At 35.4% G+C, this 22,257-nt stretch overlaps 3 protein-coding genes and 1 long non-coding RNA gene across 7 annotated transcripts; 1 reads left to right on the forward strand and 3 right to left on the reverse strand.

The window, feature by feature from the left end:
* Positions 1-627: 627 nt before the first annotated feature.
* On the reverse strand, positions 628-5,894 carry LOC148208818 (uncharacterized). 4 transcript variants are annotated; one of them, XR_015787268.1, is made up of 7 exons: positions 5,755-5,894; positions 5,385-5,628; positions 4,877-5,130; positions 4,212-4,303; positions 4,067-4,142; positions 3,823-3,968; positions 628-818 (listed from the first exon to the last, which is right to left on the reverse strand). It is a non-coding gene; the product is annotated as an uncharacterized LOC148208818 (long non-coding RNA). The 4 variants fall into 4 exon arrangements; XR_015787267.1 differs by having other exon boundaries at positions 4,877-5,182; XR_015787270.1 differs by having other exon boundaries at positions 4,877-5,182; positions 5,385-5,637.
* LOC111019373 (linoleate 13S-lipoxygenase 3-1, chloroplastic) lies at positions 2,375-7,355 on the forward strand. Its single transcript, XM_022295749.2, has 7 exons — positions 2,375-3,511; positions 3,717-3,997; positions 4,517-4,754; positions 4,841-5,164; positions 5,387-5,580; positions 5,707-6,008; positions 6,099-7,355. The coding sequence occupies exons 1-7, from the start codon at positions 3,142-3,144 to the stop codon at positions 7,120-7,122; spliced, it is 2,733 nt and encodes a 910-aa protein (XP_022151441.2). The 5' UTR covers positions 2,375-3,141; the 3' UTR covers positions 7,123-7,355.
* Positions 7,356-9,593: 2,238 nt separating this feature from the next.
* Positions 9,594-11,548, reverse strand: LOC111018857 (EPD1-interacting receptor-like cytoplasmic serine/threonine-protein kinase). The gene is made up of 5 exons (XM_022295108.2): positions 11,085-11,548; positions 10,855-10,990; positions 10,612-10,751; positions 10,396-10,519; positions 9,594-10,308 (listed from the first exon to the last, which is right to left on the reverse strand). The coding sequence occupies exons 1-5, from the start codon at positions 11,478-11,480 to the stop codon at positions 9,725-9,727; spliced, it is 1,380 nt and encodes a 459-aa protein (XP_022150800.1). The 5' UTR covers positions 11,481-11,548; the 3' UTR covers positions 9,594-9,724.
* Positions 11,549-14,842: 3,294 nt separating this feature from the next.
* On the reverse strand, positions 14,843-21,782 carry PSD (ARM repeat superfamily protein). The gene is made up of 15 exons (XM_022293342.2): positions 19,663-21,782; positions 19,455-19,544; positions 19,212-19,301; positions 19,006-19,110; positions 18,698-18,757; positions 18,357-18,419; positions 18,171-18,266; positions 17,826-17,990; positions 17,121-17,294; positions 16,954-17,019; positions 16,763-16,861; positions 16,485-16,631; positions 15,404-15,589; positions 15,274-15,318; positions 14,843-15,151 (listed from the first exon to the last, which is right to left on the reverse strand). The coding sequence occupies exons 1-13, from the start codon at positions 21,388-21,390 to the stop codon at positions 15,500-15,502; spliced, it is 2,973 nt and encodes a 990-aa protein (XP_022149034.1). The 5' UTR covers positions 21,391-21,782; the 3' UTR covers positions 14,843-15,151; positions 15,274-15,318; positions 15,404-15,499.
* Positions 21,783-22,257: the final 475 nt, after the last annotated feature.

Here is a 22,257-nt window from a genome sequence, read left to right on the forward strand (position 1 = left end):
ATTTTCACAATAAATTTTAATGCGTAAAAAATGAAGAATTCGTGAAAGTAAAAATTTCAAAGATTGAATTGCCTTTATTGACTAAGTTGGGAAAAAAATTAACCTTGACCATAATGCTAGAAGGGTTTGGGTTGTTGAGTATATAATGTTGTGTTTTGAATGGAACCAAAAACCACTTGTACTTCTTTTGGTTAAAATTCAATGGGGGAGTGGTCAATGTTAAGATTGACACCCAATGTGTACACATTGGATAGTTGGATGGTCAATATTCAATGGTCATTTAGAAACCTTGAATTCCTAATTGCATTCAAACTCAAGAATATCATGGCTGCAAATCTTCCTTTTTGGCTCAAATATTAAAAGAGAGCAAAATCTTGTTGCCGAAATTGTAACGAAGATGAAAATTTTCATACAATATCAAGTAGTTGACATTTCATAGTGATTCAACTGACAAATTTCAAATGATTTTATTTGAAGTATTCATCTAACACTTGAAGTTTCAAAGGTAGATTTTATATGATTTAAAATAGAAAAAAAAAAGGAATTTTAGGTAATAAAAGACATTTATATTACGTTAACAATTTTGCTTTAGTCAATTCAATTGCATGGTTTTGAAAAAGTAAAAGCTTAACAAACTCGATCAAACACTTTTGACTGGAAAATAAATGTACAAAAGGATAATTTATAAAAAGGAGAGAATGGATTTCATTTCACAATATACAATTTGGGGTTTGGAGAAAATACCAATCCGTCCGAACTGAGGGTGGCCGTTTTTCCTCCACGTTGGACATGGAATTAGGCTGCCAAACCGGCGGCATCTTGGAAAAATATTAAAAATTAAACAATGTAATTTCAAAATTGAGCAACTTTTTTTTTCTTTTATATATAGCAATTTTATCTCTTAACTTTTAGGATAACACATTAGAGGCATTTAAATGGTATAATATAATAGAAATATTATATTTTCAAACATTAAGTTATGGACAAATTAACATAATGAAATCCAAATCAAATTAAAATGAGATATAAAACATAGGAATTGTTTGTTATATGAGTCCTATTCGAAACTATATTTTAATAAATGGCCTATATTTTCAAATTTAACATATTTAGATTCCAAAATTTGAAATTTTAAACATTTAATCAATTTATTTTCCATATTTTGATTCCATGTATTTAATATAATATATTCAAAATTGTAAAAAACCCTCTCCCTTGTGGCCCAAACCAAAAGAATCTTAAAACTTTCCCCGATTAGAATTTAATACTATTTAATTTATTGGGATTTTTTTCGTATTTTAATAATTATATTTAATGATTCAAAAGTTTCTATATTTAAATTTCATGTATTAAACATGATATATCTAGTAGTTCTTGTCCTAAATTACATATTATATTTAACATGGGTTCAAAATGATCGACTCATGAGTTGAAATTGTAGTCTAATATTGAAAAATTAGCCTATAATATAGAAGTTCAGTAATCTCAAATTATGAGTTTGCTACCTTAAAGGGACAACCTAAATATAGACATCTAAAACCCACCTCTTAAACATGGAAAAACCTACTCATTCGCACATACGAAAGGGAAACTTCTTGATGGGTGGAGTTAAATCAAAAATAAAAAATAATAACAGAAATTTAAAAATAATAAAACAACAATTTATGCTTGAGAAAAACGCAAGAGGGACAGAGTGGTCATTTTGGAAAAGGGCAGGGAGACTTATGAGAGAGCTAGAGCAAAATATAGACACCGCCCTTTCTGTCCGGCTTCCTACGGTCTAATTCTTTTTACTCGGAAAATCTGAAACTCGTTTTGACTCGGCAGCAGCCCCACTCGTTTGAAATGTCCAAATGAAACATGTTTTCTTTTTCAACATTAAAAAAATGAGATCAAATTATTTAATTTTAAAAAAATAAAATAAAAACATCAACTTCAGAATGAACTTATAATTTTATTATCAAAGTTCTTCAATTATTGTATTTTAAGATACTCAGTTTTTAAATTATCCCATTATTCTATTTTTTAATATTGTCGTTGTACTCTTATCTTTCTCCAGACAATCCCACAACCAATAATTTTATTAGCAGAAATCACAGCCTTTCTTATACATATAGAATCAAAGTATCGCATTTTAATTTTTTTATTAGAATTTAATTTTTTAAAATAACACCTTTCTTTTTGTGAATCGTGGAATTATATAATGATAGATATTTTTTTCTACATCTACAAGTGCTCAAACTATTTTACAAACACCACACAAAATTTAGTTGCCGAAACCCAAAAGATTTCTGGCTAAATTTCAAAAAAAAAAAAAAAAACTCCTAAATTTTACCGTTATTTACGTAATATCTTTATCCTTTCAAAAATTCCAATACTATATTTGACATTTCTTAAACGTTTCAAAAATAACTTTGAGCAAGTTGACATCATACATTTAAATGACAATTAACATGAAAATTTACTTAGATCAACCACCCAATTTTGCATTAATTCCTCTTTTAAAAAATTAGCTTCTTCCATATTTCCAATTCTCGTAATTCCCACGTCAACTTTACCTTCAAAATATTAATAAAAGTTTGCTCAAAAGTATTTTTGAAAAGTTCAAAACAAGTAAATAGCACTTTTGAAAAGATATGGATATTTTCACAAAGTGGGTTAAAATTCAGGGATACTTTCTATAATTTAGCCAGGATTTCAATATTATGGATATTTACCACCAAAGTGACCCCTCCCCCAATGATTTAATGTTTTTTTTTTTTGATCCACCAATAATTTAGTGTTACTCTCAAAAGAAATCTCAAGTTAAAATAAAAAATAAAAAACATAAAGTAATAGTATGTCAACCTTTCAAGTTCTTGTAAAAACGTGTGGACGGTGAGATCCATGAAAGAAAAAAGCTGCTCTCTCTCTCTCTACTCTCTCTTTCCACCCTTGGCGTTTTCCTCTCTCAAGGTTGTATAAAAAGAGAAGGCAGTGGAGAGGCCGGAATCAACAGGGAACTTGCTTCCTACTATTTATCTCAACACTCTCTTCCAACCCCCCCGTTTCCCATCTCTTCTGCTTCAAAAAAGAAAAAAAAAACAACTTCCAACTTCCCACATCCCAAACAGTAGGACAGGACAGAGAGAAAACGGGGGGATGGCACTGGCGAATGAAATGATCGGATCATCTTTTCTTCAAAAATCATCACTGGTTTCTTCGTCTAAATTGTTTCAAAGTGGCAGTTTTGAGAAGCAGTTCAGGCCAATTTGGGTTCCAGGGGAAAAGATGAAGGTGGTGCATTTAAGGAAGGCTGTGAGCGGCCCTGTGGCTGCAATTAGTGAGGATTTGATCAAGGCTCTGCCCTTGGCCGAGAAGCCCGTCAAGTTCAAGGTGAGAGCCGTTGTGACTATAAGAAACAAGAACAAGGAAGACCTCAAGGAGACAATATTTAAGCATTTGGATGCTTTCACCGATAAGATTGGCCAGAACGTTGTTCTTCAACTTATCAGCACTGAGATTGATCCAAGTGAGCCATTATTTCCCCCCTTTCTTTTGGCTTTTCTCTCTCTGTTTCTGGGAGTTGTATGTTCAAGTTTTCCTCTTCTGGGTTCTCTTGTTTTCATATTTTAAGTTGACTGTTCTAGTTTTTGTAAGATTTCTTCCCTGAATATGAATCTGTCTGAATCTTAAAGAGAGATTTACTGAATTGATTGTGTTTTGGATCATTGAAGAAACAAACGCTCCAAAGAAAAGCAACGAAGCCGTGCTAAAAGATTGGTCAAAGAAAACCAATGTAAAAGCGGAGAGGGTAAATTACACAGCAGAGTTTTTACTGACCTCGGACTTTGGAGAGCCGGGAGCAATCACGATTGTCAACAAGCACCAGCAGGAATTCTTCTTAGAGACTATCACACTCGAGCAATTTGCAAGCGATCCTATTCATTTTCCCTGCAATTCCTGGGTTCAGTCCAGAAAAGATCACCCTGCAAAAAGGATATTTTTCTCTAATAAGGTGACTTTTTTTTTTACCTTTTCTTCTCGGTTCAGCTTTTGTAATTTGTATTCAACTAATAATAAAGACCTTTACGAGATAATGCGAGTTAAAGCTGATGTGATGTATTCTTTCATATTTCTGCTTTTAATGTCTTCACGTCCTTCTGTCATTGTAATGAATGACACTATTATCTTGACCATTGGGAGGTGAAAAGAAAACGGGGGAAACTTACAGGCATTTCATTTCCGTTTGAAACTTTTCTTCATTTCTTTCATTCCTTTCTACAATTCTGAATCTGCTCAACTATTTGATTGATAAGATTGCCTGTGGACCCAGAATTCAGCCTACCAAACTAAACTGCTGTTGAGTCATTCAGTTTACTTATTTTTCTATCATTAGCATGCCAAGCATAAATGAGAAAGCAAAAACAGCTTAGATTATAAATGAATCTTCCTACAAAATAACATATTTGATCTCTTTTAGTGTTGGTCCGTGGATTGTTAAATGGATTATCTAATTTGTTGTACAATTGTGCAGCCTTACCTACCGGGTGAGACACCTGCAGGGATTAAAGCATTAAGAGAAAAAGAGCTTAAAGACATTAGAGGTGATGGGAAAGAAGAAAGAAAACTTTCTGATAGAGTATATGACTTTGATGTGTACAACGACTTGGGAAATCCAGACAAGGGAATAGAATTTGCTCGGCCAAGGCTTGGTGGCGAGAAAATTCCATATCCTAGACGGTGTCGCACCGGACGTGCCCCTACCGACACGGGTAAAATCCGACACCATCATTTGCAATTATAACAATGATTAGCAGATGCTTTATAAAACCATATCTAATAGTAGTATACTCTACAGATATAACAGCAGAGAGTCGAGTTGAGAAACCGTTACCCATGTACGTGCCAAGAGATGAACAATTTGAGGAGTCTAAGCAAACCACTTTCTCTCTTGGGAGGCTTAAGGCAGTTCTTCACAACTTAATTCCATCTCTCAAAGCTAGCATTCGGTCAAATAAACAAGATTTCCATGGGTTTTCAGACATTGACAGCCTTTACAGTGAAGGGGTGCTCCTTAAATTAGGCCTGCAAGATGAACTCCTGAAGAAGCTCCCACTGCCAAGAGTTGTGAGTGAGTCCAGCCAAGGACTGCTAAGATACAACACGCCCAAGATCCTTTCCAGTAAGTGTCATCATCAGCCTTCAAAAGTATCATTCATATATGCAAATTCACTAGGAAATCTGAGAAACTATTGAACACGTCATCTACTTTGATAATTTGGATTGCCTAGATTAATTTTCTAACAAAAGATTCAAAACAATTTTTACTTGAATGCAATTTGACAAACCCAATCACTCAGAAATATTTATCATAATTAATGTGTGCGTCGTATCAAACTTACAGAGGACAAGTTTGCCTGGTTGCGAGATGACGAATTCGGCCGCCAAGCAATAGCAGGAGTAAACCCAGTCAACATTGAGAGGCTCAAGGTTTTCCCTCCAGTAAGCAACCTTGATCCCGACGTTTATGGTCCACAGGAATCTTCCCTTAAAGAAGAACATATTCTCGGCCAACTAAATGGAATGACCGTGCAGCAGGTAAATTATCACATCAAGATGTTAACCAATCACTCTGACTTTTTCCCCCTAAAATGACTACCACATTTCAGTTGAGATTCTAAGTTTCTAACATAATCTCGCTTCAAATTGCTTCGATTGTTACAGGCATTGGATGAAAAGAAATTGTTTATAGTGGACTACCATGATGTTTACCTTCCATTTATCGATCGGATCAACGCTCTCGACGGCCGGAAAGCCTATGCAACTCGCACAATCTTCTTCTTGACTCCGCTCGGAACTCTCAAACCTATCGCCATAGAGCTCAGCCTTCCACCAACCGGACCAAGTTCTCGATCGAAGCGCATCGTGACTCCACCTGCCGACGCCACCAGCAACTGGCTATGGCAGCTCGCCAAGTCTCACGTCTGCTCCAACGACGCCGGAGTCCATCAACTCGTTAACCACTGGTAATCAATCGAACCCATTGAAAAACTTTAGTCCAATTACAAGTTTAGTAAGATTCATAATGGGCGTTAAATTGGGTTATTTGGCAACAGGTTGCGGACGCACGCGAGCCTAGAGCCATTCATACTGGCAGCACACAGGCAACTGAGCGCAATGCACCCAATCTTTAAGCTCTTAGACCCGCATATGCGGTACACGATGGAGATCAACGCGCTGGCTCGCCAGAGCCTCCTCAGCGGCGACGGCGTCATCGAATCTTGCTTCACCCCCGGCCGGTACTGCATGGAGATCAGCGCCGCCGCCTACAAAAACTTCTGGCGCTTCGACCAAGAGGGCCTTCCCGCCGACCTCATCCGCCGGGGCATGGCCGAGCCCGACCCGACTAAGCCCCACGGCCTGAAGCTCCTAATCGAGGACTACCCCTACGCCGCTGATGGGCTCATGATTTGGGCCGCAATCGAGAATTGGGCCCGGACCTACGTGGCCCATTACTACCCGCGTCCAAACATGATCCGCGAGGACCAGGAGTTGCAGGCCTGGTACTGGGAGTCCGTCAATGTAGGGCACGGCGATCTCCGCCACGAGACCTGGTGGCCGCAATTGAACAATTCCGACGATCTCGTCTCCATTCTCACCACTCTCATCTGGCTCTCCTCCGCGCAGCACGCCGCGTTGAACTTCGGCCAGTATCCGTACGGAGGCTACGTGCCGAACCGACCGCCACTGATGCGGCGGCTGATTCCCGACGAGAACGATCCGGAGTACGCGGTGTTTTTGAACGATCCTCAGAAGTATTTCTTGTCCGCGTTGCCGAGCGTGCTGCAGGCGACGAAGTTTATGGCGGTGGTGGACACGCTGTCGACACACTCGCCGGACGAGGAGTACCTCGGCGAGAGGCAGCAGCCGTCGATTTGGACGGGGGATGCCGAGATGGTGGAGGCGTTTTACGGATTCGCGGCGGAGATCCGGCAGATCGAGAAGGAGATTGATAGGAGGAATTCCGATGGACGGCTGAAGAATCGGTGCGGCGCCGGAGTTTTGCCGTATGAGCTGCTGGCACCGAGCTCGGAACCGGGAGTTACTTGCAGAGGAGTTCCGAATAGTGTGTCGATTTGAGGGAATTTGGCGCTATTGCTGAGTTTTAGAGGTCACTGTTTCTGAAGAAACTTGACTGGACGGTATTTATATGTATTGAGTTCAAATATTTAGGGCGGGAAAAAAAAGAATATTAACTTTTGGTGTAATAGACAGTGCTAAATTTAGGGATAAATATATGTGTGTAATTGTACATGCTGTAAAGCTTGCAACTCTGATTAATTAAATGAAAATAAGCAATACAATTAATTATATGATTTATTCTGAATAAGATGCATTGAGCTTACTTTAGAAACTTTGAGGAATCTTTATTTTTTAATAATAAGAAAAAATATTCCCCCATTGAAAAATACATGGTACTGTCTATTAAAATGATAAAAATTGATAGAAAATAAAGCTTGAAACCTAAGGGGTAAGAATCTAAGATAGTGTTTTAAGAGGCATAAACTAAATATTTAGGAGCTATGATTTATGAGTCAAGTATTTTTTTGAATGACTCTCTCCGATATTGAATGAATAGTGTATGTTCAATGAAATTTTAATAGTGTTTTTTTATCATAATAAATACTTTATAAATTCTTATTAGAGACAATGGTGCTAATCCTAAGGATTTGTAAAAATAGAAGCATATATGTTTGAAATAATAACAAGATAATAAGGTATATGAAGAATCATGATTCCAATAACTTCTTAATTTCGAACATACAAGTCTAATGTAAGTTTCTTAATTTTGAATATACCATTCTAAAACTTGCGAGTAAATACTTCTCGATGTTAAGAGTAATTAGTTTTAGATGTTTGTACTTACAGACCAACAATAGGTTAACGTTTAAAAAATAAAAATAAAAAGAAACATAGTTAAATCATTATTTAAATTTATATTTAGAGAAATTTATCTTCAAAGGAAAAAACAGGAAACAACAATGATGAAACATAATTAAATTTGTAAGTCCATTCAAAGGGCTTTCATCATTTGAAAGGCTGGAATGGTAAATTCAGCCCAAACAAACACATGAAAATTGCACAAAAAGATTGGTTTGGGTGGACTACAACCTTAAAATTGAGTGGGTTGGTAAGATGGGAAATAGGGTACCATTGAAGAATTATGCACCCATCAATTTCTTGGTCCGTTTTCAACTTTGAAACCCATCCTATGAACATTTCCATAATTACCATTTTCTTGATGAGGAAAATCTCAATTGGGTATACAAGAAAACCATAAATATGAAAAATATTGAGTTGGTGGCCTCCTTTTATGAAAAAAAATACGAAAAATTCTTACTGAGGTTAAGTTTGTTTTTTTCTTTCTTAATCATATTTGTTAAGGGTAAAATCAAACATAAACTTATAATCTAATTCTATTAAGATACGTGTATCCAAGCCACACCGAAGACGAGAAGGAAGGAGTGCATCTAGAACCATAGCTCAGCTCGACTCCAACCTAGAGAAGATTCTAATCGACTAAGAATCCATTAACAGCTAACGCAATGTCAATTCTACTACTAGAGGATCTTCTGACTGACGGTCGAAGATCCACTGAATCACAGGTACATAAACCGTAATCGTTGAGCCTCTTCTCCTATAAAAGACGGAGTTCTACTTTCTAAAAGGTGTACTATCTTTTTACATTCAACTATGTTTAACTCAACATCAGCTCGGATAAAGTACTAAATTAAGCTTCATAAGTGTACATGGCCTAACACCACATCCATGTAAGGTTCTATTTGCAGGTCCCTAGCTCAATAGACTCAAAATCCACCTCGGATTCTCCTCCTAACACGTTACCGCAATCGAACTCATGCATCAACAATACTTATAATTACTATTAATTATAGTCTTAGAGTTTATAATCTTAATGTAGATTTTGTCTAAGTTTTGTAGTTTTAAAACTTCCATTGTTATCTTGATTTAAGCTTTTCAATGAATAACAAAAATTCAACAAGAAGAGGTAAAATCATGGTTCCACTCCAAAAGAAGTCATAGAAATCCATCAAACATTATCTATTGAACCCTAGATGGGATTCACCTTCATCATAATAATGACTTTAAACCCGATCGAAAATCCACATTTTCAACCGATGCAACTTTCTCAACTCCCACGTCATTGAACCAAAATGTTACATTATTGAACCCATTTGCCAAATTCAAATTTCAACCCATTTGAAACTAAAACTAAATAAATAGAGGGCAAGACATCCTACTCCTTCCCTAGACGTCGGAAGTTCAATCATTCATCCCTATATTTGTTGTACTAAATAAAATTATATGCAGTCAAAGCGAACATAGCTCAAACCAAGAGATTGTGAGTTCAATTTCCCACCACCACATGTTATATTAAAAAAAATTATGGCCCGGGAGTATCAAATTTTCTTTGACCAAAAAACAAAAGTTCTTAAATTTTCCATTTCCAAGAGATCTTCGTGATCTCAACTATGGAGTTGGCAATCTTGGAAACCAGAGAAAATCTGGATTAAAAAAAACAAACAAACAAAAACAAAAAACTCCAAACTCCAAACTATTTTATTTTCTCATCTTTCTGTGAATTCTTTGCTCTCTAATTTCTATGTCCAAGGTCCATTTTAGGCTAACTACAATAATAAACATATAGTCAATCAAACTAATTTCAAGTGCTTTTCACCAAAGCAGCAACAGCAGCAGCTTGTTTTGGAGGGTAAAAACTGCTTCCAAGATTCTTGTACAAATCTGTATCAGAATGAACAGCACCAGATCTCGATCTCGACAATGAAACTCGATACCTATGACCTTTTCGCTCCGATTGGTGGCTCTTCGGCTTCGTCTCCTCCACCACCACATCCTTGTTCGTCTTCTTCTCTACTTCATCTTCCCTTTTGGTGTCTTCACTTGGGGCAATGTACACAAATGGCTCACTTAGAAACTCTTTCATGTCAATCACAGCCTCCAAATCCTTCACCACAGAGTTCATTGTGGGCCTGCATTTGGGGTGGTGGCTAAGGCATTGGTAAGCTATTGCAGCCACTTTTTTAGCTCCTTCATTTGAGTACTGCCCCTCAAGCCTTGGATCAATTATCTTCTCAAGTTTGTGGTGATCTTTCAACAGATGCCTTCCCCAAACCACCAAGTTCTGCTCTCGGCTCGGTCGACTCTTGTCGACTGCTCGTCGACCCGTTAGTAGCTCTAACAGAAACACCCCAAAGCTGAATACATCACTCATTGTTGACAAATGACCTGAAAGAATATCAGAAAATGGTTGAGAATTGGTGCAAATGTTTTGGTACAAGTGGTTATAGGTAGCTGCAGAGTTGGGTTATGAACCTGTCATGATGTATTCTGGCGCTGCATAGCCTTCGGTCCCCATGATTCGGGTCGTGATGTGCGACTCGTCTCCTTCGGGACAGTCGATGGCCAGCCCGAAATCCGAAAGCTTCGGATTGTAGTCCTGGATGAGAAAGATGACAACAACGAGAAGATTAGTTTACGAGTTCTTTTTTGGCTTATGGAAGAGATCAGTTTAGAAGCAAGAGACGTTACCGAGTCTAGTAAGATGTTTGAAGCCTTGAAATCTCGAAAAATGATCGGTTTTTCGGCTTCGTGGAGGAAAGCAAGGCCTTTTGCTGATCCTAATGCAATCTTCATCCTTTGTAACCATGTCAAATTTGAAACATAACAGCCTAAACCCAAGAGAGAAACTCCATTAGAACAAAAAGAAAAATGCCAAACAAATGAGCATAACAACAAAAGCAGAGCAGCCATGGATTCTCCCTCCAGAATTACCTTTAAACAACAGATTCTCCAAGTTCCCACCTTCCATGTACTCATAAACAAGAAGCCTCTGCTCATCTTCAAGGCAATACCCAATCAAATTAACAAGATTTTGGTGTCTCAATTGCCCAAGAAAGAACACTTCAGCCTACAAAAACAGAGCAAAAACCTCAATCATCAACCATAATTTACACCCAAAACCATCAGAAAAAAGAGAGTTAAAAAAACTCAAAAATGCTCACCAGCCACTCCCTATGGCCTTGAGAGCCATCCAAGTCCAAAATCTTCACAGCCACTTGCTGTGGCTTCAACCCAGGCTTGAAATTCCCTTCAATAAACCCTTTAAAAACAGGCCCAAATCCCCCCTCCCCCAAATAGTTGCCTTTGGTGAAGTTCTGAGTGATTTCTTCAAGTTCTTTGAAGGTGAAAATTTGAAGGTGTGAACCATTACAGGAGTTTGAAAGATCACTAATAACTGAGAGAGATGACCTGACACTCATATCAGTAAGTGACAAGATTCTTCTGAGAGAGATTTTTTTTGAAGCATGAGATTTTGGGTTTGTGAGAAGCTTCTTTGGCTTCAAACAACTGGGTAGAAAGAATTTCAGAGAAAAGAACTTTCTGAAACTGAAAGCCATGGTTCATTGAAGCTGATTTTTGATTTGATTTGCACATAAAAATTGAGAGCAAATGATGGGTTTTATAGTGTCTGGAGAATTGGGGTCTAAAATTAAAGGCAAAGTCAGGTCCTTTAAGCTAATGATGACGAAACAAGTTGATTTCTTATGTGGGTCAGAGTTCAAAATACAATATAGAATTAAATCGAAATGTTTTTGGGCTCAAAATCCAGTTTTTGTGGGGAATGGGAGGTGGGATTTGGATATTATTGACTTTAATTATTGGAGAAATGGAGAATTTTGGTTTTCGTTTTCATTTTTTTTTCTTTTTTCTTTCCATTTTTGGGGTGTTGATTTTGTCTCGATCATGTGCTGATTTTGCAGTTTCTTCGTAAATTCGTATGTTGTTGGTGGTGGTGGTTTGAAGATTACGAGGAAGAGAGTATGAATGTGAAGAAAGGGGCACTCACAGTTTCTCTCTTCTGTCTGTCGACGCCGTGTGAATTACACACGCACTAAGGCCAATTAATTCAGTGATTTTCAGGCTACATTACAAATTTAGTCTTTTTTTTTTTTCAGAAATAGTCGTCATTAGTTAGAAAAAAATTACATATTTCTTATAATTTGAAAAAAAAATACAAATTTCCGTCTGGTTTAAATCTTGACCTCATAATGATTTTACTTAGAAATACAATATAAAACAAGATCATTTAGGTAATTCTCAATGTCTGGTTGGTTTTTTAAAATTCACAAATTAATCCTAAATGTATTAAAATTTTCTATTAAGTTCTTTCACCAATAAAAAAATACTTTTAAAAGTTGTTTATACAAATTATGAACATGTTTGGACGCGGGACATGTCCTTGGATATGAAATTTGGAATAAATAGATTTTAGGTTAAAATACTAGTTTGGTCCCTATATTTTTTGTTACTGTATTTTTAAAATGTTCGTTTTAGTTCCTATACTTTCAACATTGGTTTATTTTAGTCCATGTACTTTCAAAATCTTCATTTTGATCTTTATACTTTTAAAAAGCTATCATTTTGGTCTCTTCATTTTCCTTTTAATCTCATTTTTTCTATCATAACTTCAATACGACGTTACAATCAACATATTTCTTAGATGTAAGCATTACTTTATACTAAAGAGTTTCTGACGTTATATGTGAAATTTGTTTTAAAATTTTACAAAAAAGAACTAAAATGAACATTTTCAAAGTACATGGACTAAAATGAATCAAAATAAAAAATATAGGAACCATAACGAACATTTTCAAAATACAAGTACTAAAATAAACCAAAATAGTATTTTAACCTAGATTTTATCGGACAACTTAGATCTTGATCATGGGCAGGTTGAGTTTTCATGTGATAATTTGATGATAATATTTAATTTTTTTTTTCTTTTTTTTACTAAGACGTAGTTGAAAACTTTTACTTTTGATAACCCTTTCATTTTTTGTTTTAGGTTTTTTAAAATTTAGCCAAAACTACTTCCACAACCGTTTCTTTGTTTTGTTATATATTTTTTAGAAAGATAAGAAACATATTAAAGAAATTGTATAAATCAAGCGTAACTTTTAAAAACAAAAAAATCAAACACAAAATAATTATCAAACAAGTAGCTAAGGTACTTAGAATTTAGTTTTTTTAATATATCACGTGACACGTCTATTAAGGCATCGGAGAATAGATCAACTGAATAAAATAAAGGAAATTAAGAAACTTCTTATTATTTAAAATAATACATTTTGTCTGTCTATACCATTGATTTTTTTTTTCAATTACTTTAAAGTTATAAAATTTGATTAAGATGTTTAAAAGAGTACACTGAGAAATAAAATAATATAATTTAAAATTTAAAAAAATGAAACCATATGCCTTTCTGTTACCCACTAATCTGAACTTGGGTTTGCCTTTTGGTCGTCATTGAAACAGTAATAATATATAGTTTCGTGCATTTCAATTTCATGGAATTGTAATACCAAATCAACTTCCAGTTCAACGTCTGAACATAGAGACTGCTTTTTCTATGATAGCAAATCCTCTCAAATTTCAATTCTTTTATTCAGTGGTTTCATTATTGTGACATTTTATCATTAAATTGTAATGATTTCTTTTACTTAGCTTCATATATTTTGTATATATTTGTAACATCAAATAGTTTCAAAATTCCTTCATAATTCAAGAATAAAATTGAAACATACTCGAGTTAAGTAAATTGTATATGCTGATAATGTGACTTAAATGACTTTAAAATCAACTTCAAAATTTTCTTAATCGCCTTGATTTTTATTCAACCTTCCATCATAAGAGAGAAAAAAAAAAGATTATATATATATATGCAGCCACTCCCTCAAATAGGATAGTTTTTTTGACAAATGAATTGCAATCAATACAATTTAGAACATGTATAAGCCTCCCTCAACCTAAAAATTTTTTATGGAGGAATTAGAGGTGAAAAAGAGACCACGTGAAGAGGAGAAAAGAAAACCCTAGTGATTGGCAAGAACTTAGGATCTCTTGGTTACCTCTCAAATCTCGACCATCTGGACCTTGGAGCAAACACGGGTGTCCATATGTATATGAGAGCAACACCCGATGATCCAAAAAAAAAAGTGCTTAAATGACAAATAATATTGACATTTAAGGCATGTTAGGGGGTGATAAATACTGGAATCACTTTAACTCATGTCAAAATCACTTCCATCTTAAAATGAAATGTTCAGCAAGAAGTCCCAAGTGATTTTAGAAAAATCCAAAATCACTTTTAAGTGAGGGAATCACTCACTTGGAAATGGTTCTCCAAGTGATTTTTTACCTAAAAATTTAGTTTTTAAAATGATTATATAAAATTTGGCACTTTCTGCATTCTAAAAAGTACTTTCTTAACAAGCACTTTCCAGTTTCCACTTATATCCATCGCCTAAATCAGGAGTTGATGTTAAATGGCAAAAGGCAAAGGAAGCAAATATGTCAAATAGAGAGAGGATAAATAAAAGGGAAAGAAGGAAGAGGGGGAAGGCGACCGACTGGTAAGTCTTCTGAAAGCGATTGCAAAATCAAAGTCATAGCTCCCGTTTAAGACTATACCTTTAGCTGACTTCTTCTACCTGACATCACCAAATTTACCTTTTTTTTTATGCAGAAAACAAAGTCATGATCCATCTTTTTCAAACCATCAAAGACCAAATCTAAACATACCAACCCATTATAACAGCGTACATTCATGGAATTCTACTTAGAATATCTACATTTCAACTCTCCCGTTTGTGCTTGTGTATTTTTCTATCACATGTGCATATATATTACGCCCAGGCAAAGACAGAGACATCGGCAAAATATAAAAACGACGTTTAAACAAAACTTCCATGTCTGCAACTGAAATTCAAATTTGAGATTTTATTTCATGACAGACACAAGAAAACATTGACCAGAATATACAAACCTGAACTGATAAGCGTTATCAAGTGGTGCAAAACAAGAAACCAAGAATCAGAACTTATCTAGTCTTAAATACTCGACGTAAGATACCATAACGTAACGGATAAAAATGTGTAAAAAATCCAAAAACGAAGTAAATGGTATAGACAAAATGATACCACGGTCTCGTTGTAAATAAGTAGATCCACTCCGTCAAAACTCGACTGAACTTTCTGTAGTTGAGAAGATCCTTTCAGGCAATGTACAACTGTAAAAAAATATAAAAATATATATAGAGAGAGAGGAGAATGAGCCAACTCTAAAAGCCATTCAGGAAGTAGGAAATTCAAAAAAAGTAAACTGATAAGAACATAAAGATAACAAAAATACCTCATCCATAAAATAGCCGCCAAAAACGTATATACAATGTAAATCCTGCAGCATTATCCAAATAAAGTCAAATGGAGAAATAATCTTAACAAGAATCTAGTCAATAGATCACTATGAGATCCATCCTCACCCTTGGTGAACAAAATTGCAGTTCATATTTCAGAACAAACGCACAAAGTGGTGTTATCAGGAAATATTATCAACTTATTCCATCCACGTGGCAATGCTATCTGAAAACAAGACTTCCATTCTGTTGAACTCTTAAATTTTCTATTAGCGATTGGTAGAATGATTTTAACGCCTTGATATCACTACCCTGCAAATGAGAAACACAAGAGGATTAAACAAAATACAAATGCTGCAGTTAAAAAACCATTCATTGAGGCCTTCCTATAAAAGGACTTTAGTTTACAAGAATTTTGTACTATTGTTCATGAACTTGGTTTATCTTTAATAGATAACCGTCTTGTACTCCAGGCAGATTTCTAATATAATATGTTTATATAACATCACTTCACTGAAGCATAAATGCCCTACCAAAAAAAAAAAGGCAAAAGAAATTGTGTTTTTGATGCACTTCACATTTTAGAAAACAATGCATAATTGAGCAGAAAGTTTTGTTCTCTCGACCTCTTTTGGTTGAATTTGACCACTATGCCTAACCTTTAGGTTACAAGATTACTTAAAAATGGGGAGAACAGATTGATTTTCAGCCCAATAACATCATATAAATAGGGTGTTTAAAATGAAATTTTGGTCACCCTTCCAACCACGGGATATCCTCACAAATGAGATATACGTTATATTTTTTTGTTCTTTTTTCAATGAACATGTGTCCACCAAAGCTTACGCATAATTGACAAATTCCGACCCCCAACTGTTGAAATGAAACATTTGATGTCAGAAAATTGTATAGGAAATTTAATATAAGCAAGTGGAGACCAATGTTTTGAAGCTATGTAGTCCCGAAGGCATCTGGGTTTGCTGCTCCTATGGCTAAATCCTTTGATTTTCTTTCAAAAGGAAACGAAATCCATATATTTAACCAACCAGACAATAAGATAAAGGAGTTGCTTGACTCGCCCAGGTTTTATAAATTAATACCAAATCTCGCTCAACAATTCAAAAGGCAAACCTGCATGATCACAAGTTCTACAAAATAACCTTTCTGATATATGTCAACAGAAGTTTTAGTTGATGCTAGTAGGTACCTGCAACTTTTGACAATACTGCTCGGCCAAATCTTGAGGGCAGTGTGCAGTTGGAAAACCCTTTGATACAAAATGAACAAGAAAATCCTGCCCAAACTTCTCATACATAACCTTCTGGGCCACTACAATTTCTCCAAGCAAAATTAGCTGCAACCAAAATCCACGTAAAATATATTTAAAAAATATATATAGAATACAACCAACCATATATTATCTTTTGTGACTCTATTCTTGCAGTTTAATAATAAATGAAACAGAATTCAGGAAAGTATCCTCACAGTATTTGCATCATGTAATTCAAATGATTTGTCGAGCACACTGTACAAGCAACAGTTTGTTGCAAAGCCCTCAATAATAAAACTTTGGAATCCAGGCACCTGATTCAAAAGAACACAGAAGTAAAACCATTATGAAAAAAGTGTTCTTTTTTCAAGGAAGAGAAAAGACACGTAATTAACAAATAAAGTACCCTTTCTTCTCCAGAAGGCCGGGTGCACCAGTCCTTAATCAATTTAATAAATATCTGTACACATGCCTAGATCACAGGAAACGACGATCAGGTTCAGACAATCAAATCTTAGAGAGAAAATATCTAATACATATAACAGATTTTAAATATGGAAAGCCATATTTTACCTTTCTAACAAGAATATCTTTATGATTGCACGATGTATATAAAAGCAACTGCATCATTGGTTCCAGGTAGCTTCTACTTTTAGGGGATAGAAACACAGAAGAGAGATCGTGTGTAGTAATCACGTGAAGAAATGTATAGACTATTCGCTGAAGCTCTTGTAGTTCACGAATTTCCTACAACAAATGCAAGGGAAATGTATAGCATAGAGGATGGCAAATTATCTGATCATCAAATTAAAGGCCATGCCTTTGAAGAATTAAGGTTACACAGGTCATATAACTTATGCCCATAAATTTCAATGACTATAATGCAAATTCATCATTAACAACAGATGATTAAAATAGAAATGAATCAGGCCATATCATACCAGGCTTTAAAGAGTGTTTTCAACATAGAGACATTAATAAAACACATGAGAAAATGTTGCATTGATTTACAAGTTGGACTCCACTTCAAATAACGTGATGAATGATTCCAATAAAAGCTAGTGCCCATTTTTTCACCATTCAAAATTTTCTAAAATTGATTTTCTAGTACATGACACGATAAAAGGGTAAGACATGAGATCATAATCCTGATAACTTACCACATTAAAATGCAAAAAGGATAAACTGATACCAACCACCCCAGTGTCATCTTGAAGATGCCACTTAATAATTTATTACCATAAATAAAATAAGAATCCAAAAACATATTAATAGTACCTCGTTATTGGTTCCAGGTCCTGAAGGAAGTGAATCTGTAGGGATAATGTTGAATATCCGACTAGCAATGGTGGGAAATACATCCTCCAAAATGCCATGGACTGAAGTGCTGAATTTGCAGATTAGTTGATTGAGTAACACAATGAAACCAACCATCTCCTTCGGCTGCAAGAAAACATAGTTAACATACAATTAAACTTAAGCTCTAAAACATTTACATGATAAGACATGAACAAACTTCACCCATACAAAAATTAAAACTAGAAACCAAACTGTCTTTAGTTGTTCCTTTTATCAGATTCATTAAATGGATAAAATGCCAACTGAACTTTAGTTCATAAGTACCTCACTTTCTGCAAGCAACTGCTCCAGTGCCTTCGGAAGATAGGGAAATACAGATGCCCCTAACGTGTCCACCATTCGATGTATAAAAGAGAGGACCTTAATTCAACAGAAATTGACGTTAGTACTGATGCAGCTGATAAAATATTGAAAAAGGAAGTCTTTTCGGATCTATATTTAATGCTGTACCTTACTCCGTAGTGGCTCTATCTTAGGAAATGCAACAAGGACTTGGAGAAGAACATCCAACGTCTGAATTAAAAAATAATGTACTTCATTCAGTAGATGATTAGAAATAATAACTCAATGAAAAGCAGTTTGATTCATAACTTGCTCCATTTAATCATCAATAGAAGCTAGGAAAATGCGAGCAAAAATGAATCTCTTAGCCACCGGCCTCTTAATCTAATTGAACACCAGCTAGCAAGACATTATGTTTATAGGTGATTTTACATGCATTTATCTAATATTTAAAATCCTCCAGCCACTCTCTCTTAAAATTGAAAAAATAGCAAAAATTGGCAGCTCACCTGTTTGAACATCAGTCCGATTGCAGGACGGCTTGATGTGACAAGTCGCTCATTGAACCCCTGTATTACAAAAAAGAAAATTGTACATTTCACTACTTTTTTATTGATGAATGAAGGTAAACATGAGTTAAATATCTAAAAATCATTCGAAGTAACAACTGTTCTACCACAAAGAGAGAATCAGAGATATCACAGAAACCGGCAACATGGATATCACATTTCAAAAAAATGACTAACCAAACAATAAAAAAGTGTAAGGGAGAAAAAGGGTACATTGCTCCAAGAGAGAGGTTACTAAAGAAAATGACCTTGCTGACGGCATTAATGACCATAATTATTTGCTGAATAGTAGCAATCTTTGCAGTAGCCTCCTCTGGAGTTAATGCCTTAGCATTCATTAGCACCACCTCAACCTATATTTATTTAAGCATGATAAGTTTAGTTGAAATATATAAGAAATTCAAAATCAGAGATCCAAATCGTTAAAAAATTCTACTAGCAATTTGATGACAACCTGTTGACAAAGAGGCTTGAGCAAAGATGACAAATAATCAGATTGTTTTTCAAGTGGTACATCTTCCATCCCAATAAGTAAACCAATTGCCTGTAAACAAATACGGTAGAAATGTTAACAAAAGGACAGCAGAAAGCACCATTATATACACGTGCATGCACACAGAATAAACATAGAACTATAGAAAGAAGATACATGTATATCTAATATATACATTATACACACTCAGAGCAAAAGGCAAACCTCAAATATATGGCTTCCATCTTCAGACCCTGAAAGTTCATTTGATGCAAAATTTGAGCTTGTAAATCGTGCAACAGTATCCTGTAGGCTCTGAAAGTTCACCATAACAAAAAGAGGCTAACTTAGGGATACCACCCAACATTATACATGGGTCGATAGAGAAGTCATATAAATTGAAACATGCTTGAACAAAAGAGCGGATTTATACCGTTAAAATTGTCTCGATGTAAGGCACGAGCTTAACTTTTAGAAGTTTCACAACCCTCATGAATAGATAACTTGCCCTCCTACTAACATTGATATTGGGATGGTGTGTGCCTCTTTCATCAAGAAAGGCAGCCAAAACAACATGAATAAATTGAGAATTCTCCTGCACTACCTTTATATATCGGAAAATTGTTTCCAAATACATAAGTGCAACAAGCCTGTTAGAATGGCAAGAAAACCGAGTGGATAAAAGCATCGTGACCAGCTCCCCAACAAGTCCACTTCCATTTCTCAATACCTCGTCACTAATTGACTCCCCATATGCGAAGAAGAGTGTAAGTGAAGCTTCTACCTCTTCTACATTCCGATCTGATGATGATGCAGCAGCACTTACTATTGAATTCCTAATAAACAATTGAGTTACGTCAGGTGCGACACGACCCACACTACGGAGAAGTACCAATAAATCCTTCCTAAACTCCACCATTCTATCTTCTTCTTCTCTCCCAACCTTATCTAAGACATCAAGATTGTGCCGGTATACAGGATCATAACAGATTTGTGCATGGATAACTTCTAATATTTGACTCAAGTGAAGAAGTTGTTTCTCCCTCAGTGGGGAAAGGCTCTTCATGGTTGCAACATAACCAGAAAGGAATTGCACAATGCTAAAAGCAGAGTCCAACTCACATTTTTGTAATACATAGAAAACAGACGGCAAAACTTCATTCAGAAGCTCCAAAGAAGTGCTCTTAGAATCTTCAGAATTCAACCGTTTAAAACACTCCAAAGCCTCAACTGCATAGCCTGTGAGCAAGCCAGCTACCTGTGAGACCAACTCAGAGTCACTGTCTTCACCAGCAACCAGACCAAAAACCCGGCTTATTTGTAGACTCCGCAACAGGTTTAGTTTTGCCTGATGATCCATTCGCTTTGAAACAACTGCCAGTAAACACCCTGCTGCAGCTCCACGAAGTTGTTCCAACAACCCATCAACTAAAGTCAGCTCAAATAACAGTGGTAAAATCACATCATTTACAATTAACCCAATGTCAATCCAAGATATGTATCTTCTCATCGCATCCAACACGCTTGCACACAATTCTTGATCAGAATTCTTATACATCAACAAAATGTCATACCACGCTCCAACAATCGAAGATACACACTGCTGCCTCATTGCATCTTTTATCCGCGATGCAGTGGTCAGTTCCTCAGGTGTTCTAGGGTAATCCATGCTAATCAACTCGTCATCCAGTGTATTCAGAACTCGACAGAACATATCAATCACCACTGGTCCTTTTCTTAAACTAGATAAGAAATCAACAAAAATTGAAGGCCAATTTACCGGGTAATCGACATAAATTAGTGTAACCAAAACTTGAGCAAGCTTGTTCTTTATGAAAGCAGGACCCCCTAAAATTCTAAGTGCGTGGTTCTCATCAATACCGTCCAAACATACAATGGAAAACACTGATTTTCTAATACAGTACTTCTCATCTAAACTCATCCACGAATAACGAACCCGAACAATATCATGAAGTGTTTGCAAGCACCAGAACTGAACCTGAACAATGTTCGAAAAACACAGCTTCTCAACACACACACTGCAAATTGCCGATTCCTCTTTGGCTTTATCACAATACTCATTAGCCTTCAATTTTAAGTCGGCATCCACATTGCCAGCTTCATCAAACATGATAAGTATTGCTTTTTCCAAGTCATCCATGGCGCTTAAAACCTCAAACCCGTAACCCAAAAACAAGCAGAAGAAACAATTATAGATATTCTGCAGACTCTCTGCAGGCCAGGAATTACATCAAGAACCGAGTAAATTGGGGGAAAAAAATCTCCAAGGGTTTATGTGGGGTTTGCGATGTGGAGCAGTAGAAGCAACGAAGAACAGCAACTGAAGGAAGCGATTTCAGAGAGTGAGATCGAGATTGAGTTCTCAGAAAGCTTACCTTTTATTATTGGATTCAGATCAATTCACGGATCTTTATAATGCGTAGTGTTTTAGGAAGCGTTCTATGCAAATTTATTTGCTGGGCGTTTTCTTTTTTTTCTTTTCTTTTTTTTTCCCCCACTCTTTTCTCTGTTCTTCTCTAGGGTTTGTTTGTGTTTTAGAGGCAGTTGTCATTTATATAGCAAATGGTGTAATCGCGCCCACGAAAATTAAATAAATAATAAATAGTGAGTTAAACGGAGATAATTGATATTTACACGCCTATATTTTATTGAAAGATCACAAATTTGAATCTTTACTCTAACTATTTAAATTCAGAAAATATATATATAATCTTATGAAACAATTTGTTTTAAAAAAAATCATAAATTCACAATAATATCAAAATTAGTATGAATTGAGTCATCTCGCATTCTTGTTTTGGCAAAGTTCGTACTTTCAAAACTATTTTATTTTTTGTTTTTTTTAGTTTAAGTTTGTAACACTACTTTTACATCGTGTGTTATTTTATTTTGCTATCTAAATTTTAAAAACATTTTGAAAATTTAAGCTAAATTTTGATAACTAAACAAATAGTTTAAATTTTTTTATTTTAAAATTAAAAAAATTAAATTAAAATCCGATATGTTA

This window comes from Momordica charantia, assembly GCF_013281855.1.
Source record: "Momordica charantia cultivar OHB3-1 chromosome 9 unlocalized genomic scaffold, Mcharantia_2.0 BLBB01000009.1, whole genome shotgun sequence".
Taxonomy (NCBI): Eukaryota; Viridiplantae; Streptophyta; class Magnoliopsida; order Cucurbitales; family Cucurbitaceae; genus Momordica; species Momordica charantia.

What these genes read in the sequence shown, in the direction of transcription:
- LOC111019373 (XM_022295749.2), top strand. Translation starts at nt 3,142, where the DNA reads ATGGCACTGGCGAATGAAATGATCGGATCATCTTTTCTTCAAAAATCA. An exon ending in CAGCACTGAGATTGATCCAA is followed by an intron (nt 3,512 to 3,716) that starts GTGAGCCATTAT and finishes GGATCATTGAAG; the next exon opens with AAACAAACGCTCCAAAGAAA. An exon ending in GGATATTTTTCTCTAATAAG is followed by an intron (nt 3,998 to 4,516) that starts GTGACTTTTTTT and finishes ACAATTGTGCAG; the next exon opens with CCTTACCTACCGGGTGAGAC.
- LOC111018857 (XM_022295108.2), bottom strand. Translation starts at nt 11,480, where the DNA reads ATGGCTTTCAGTTTCAGAAAGTTCTTTTCTCTGAAATTCTTTCTACCC. An exon ending in GGAGAATCTGTTGTTTAAAG is followed by an intron (nt 10,752 to 10,854) that starts GTAATTCTGGAG and finishes TCTTGGGTTTAG; the next exon opens with GCTGTTATGTTTCAAATTTG. An exon ending in CAAACATCTTACTAGACTCG is followed by an intron (nt 10,520 to 10,611) that starts GTAACGTCTCTT and finishes TTTCTCATCCAG; the next exon opens with GACTACAATCCGAAGCTTTC.
- PSD (XM_022293342.2), bottom strand. Translation starts at nt 21,390, where the DNA reads ATGGATGACTTGGAAAAAGCAATACTTATCATGTTTGATGAAGCTGGC. An exon ending in TCAAGCCTCTTTGTCAACAG is followed by an intron (nt 19,111 to 19,211) that starts GTTGTCATCAAA and finishes AAATAAATATAG; the next exon opens with GTTGAGGTGGTGCTAATGAA. An exon ending in GGCCTTCTGGAGAAGAAAGG is followed by an intron (nt 16,862 to 16,953) that starts GTACTTTATTTG and finishes CTTTTGAATCAG; the next exon opens with GTGCCTGGATTCCAAAGTTT.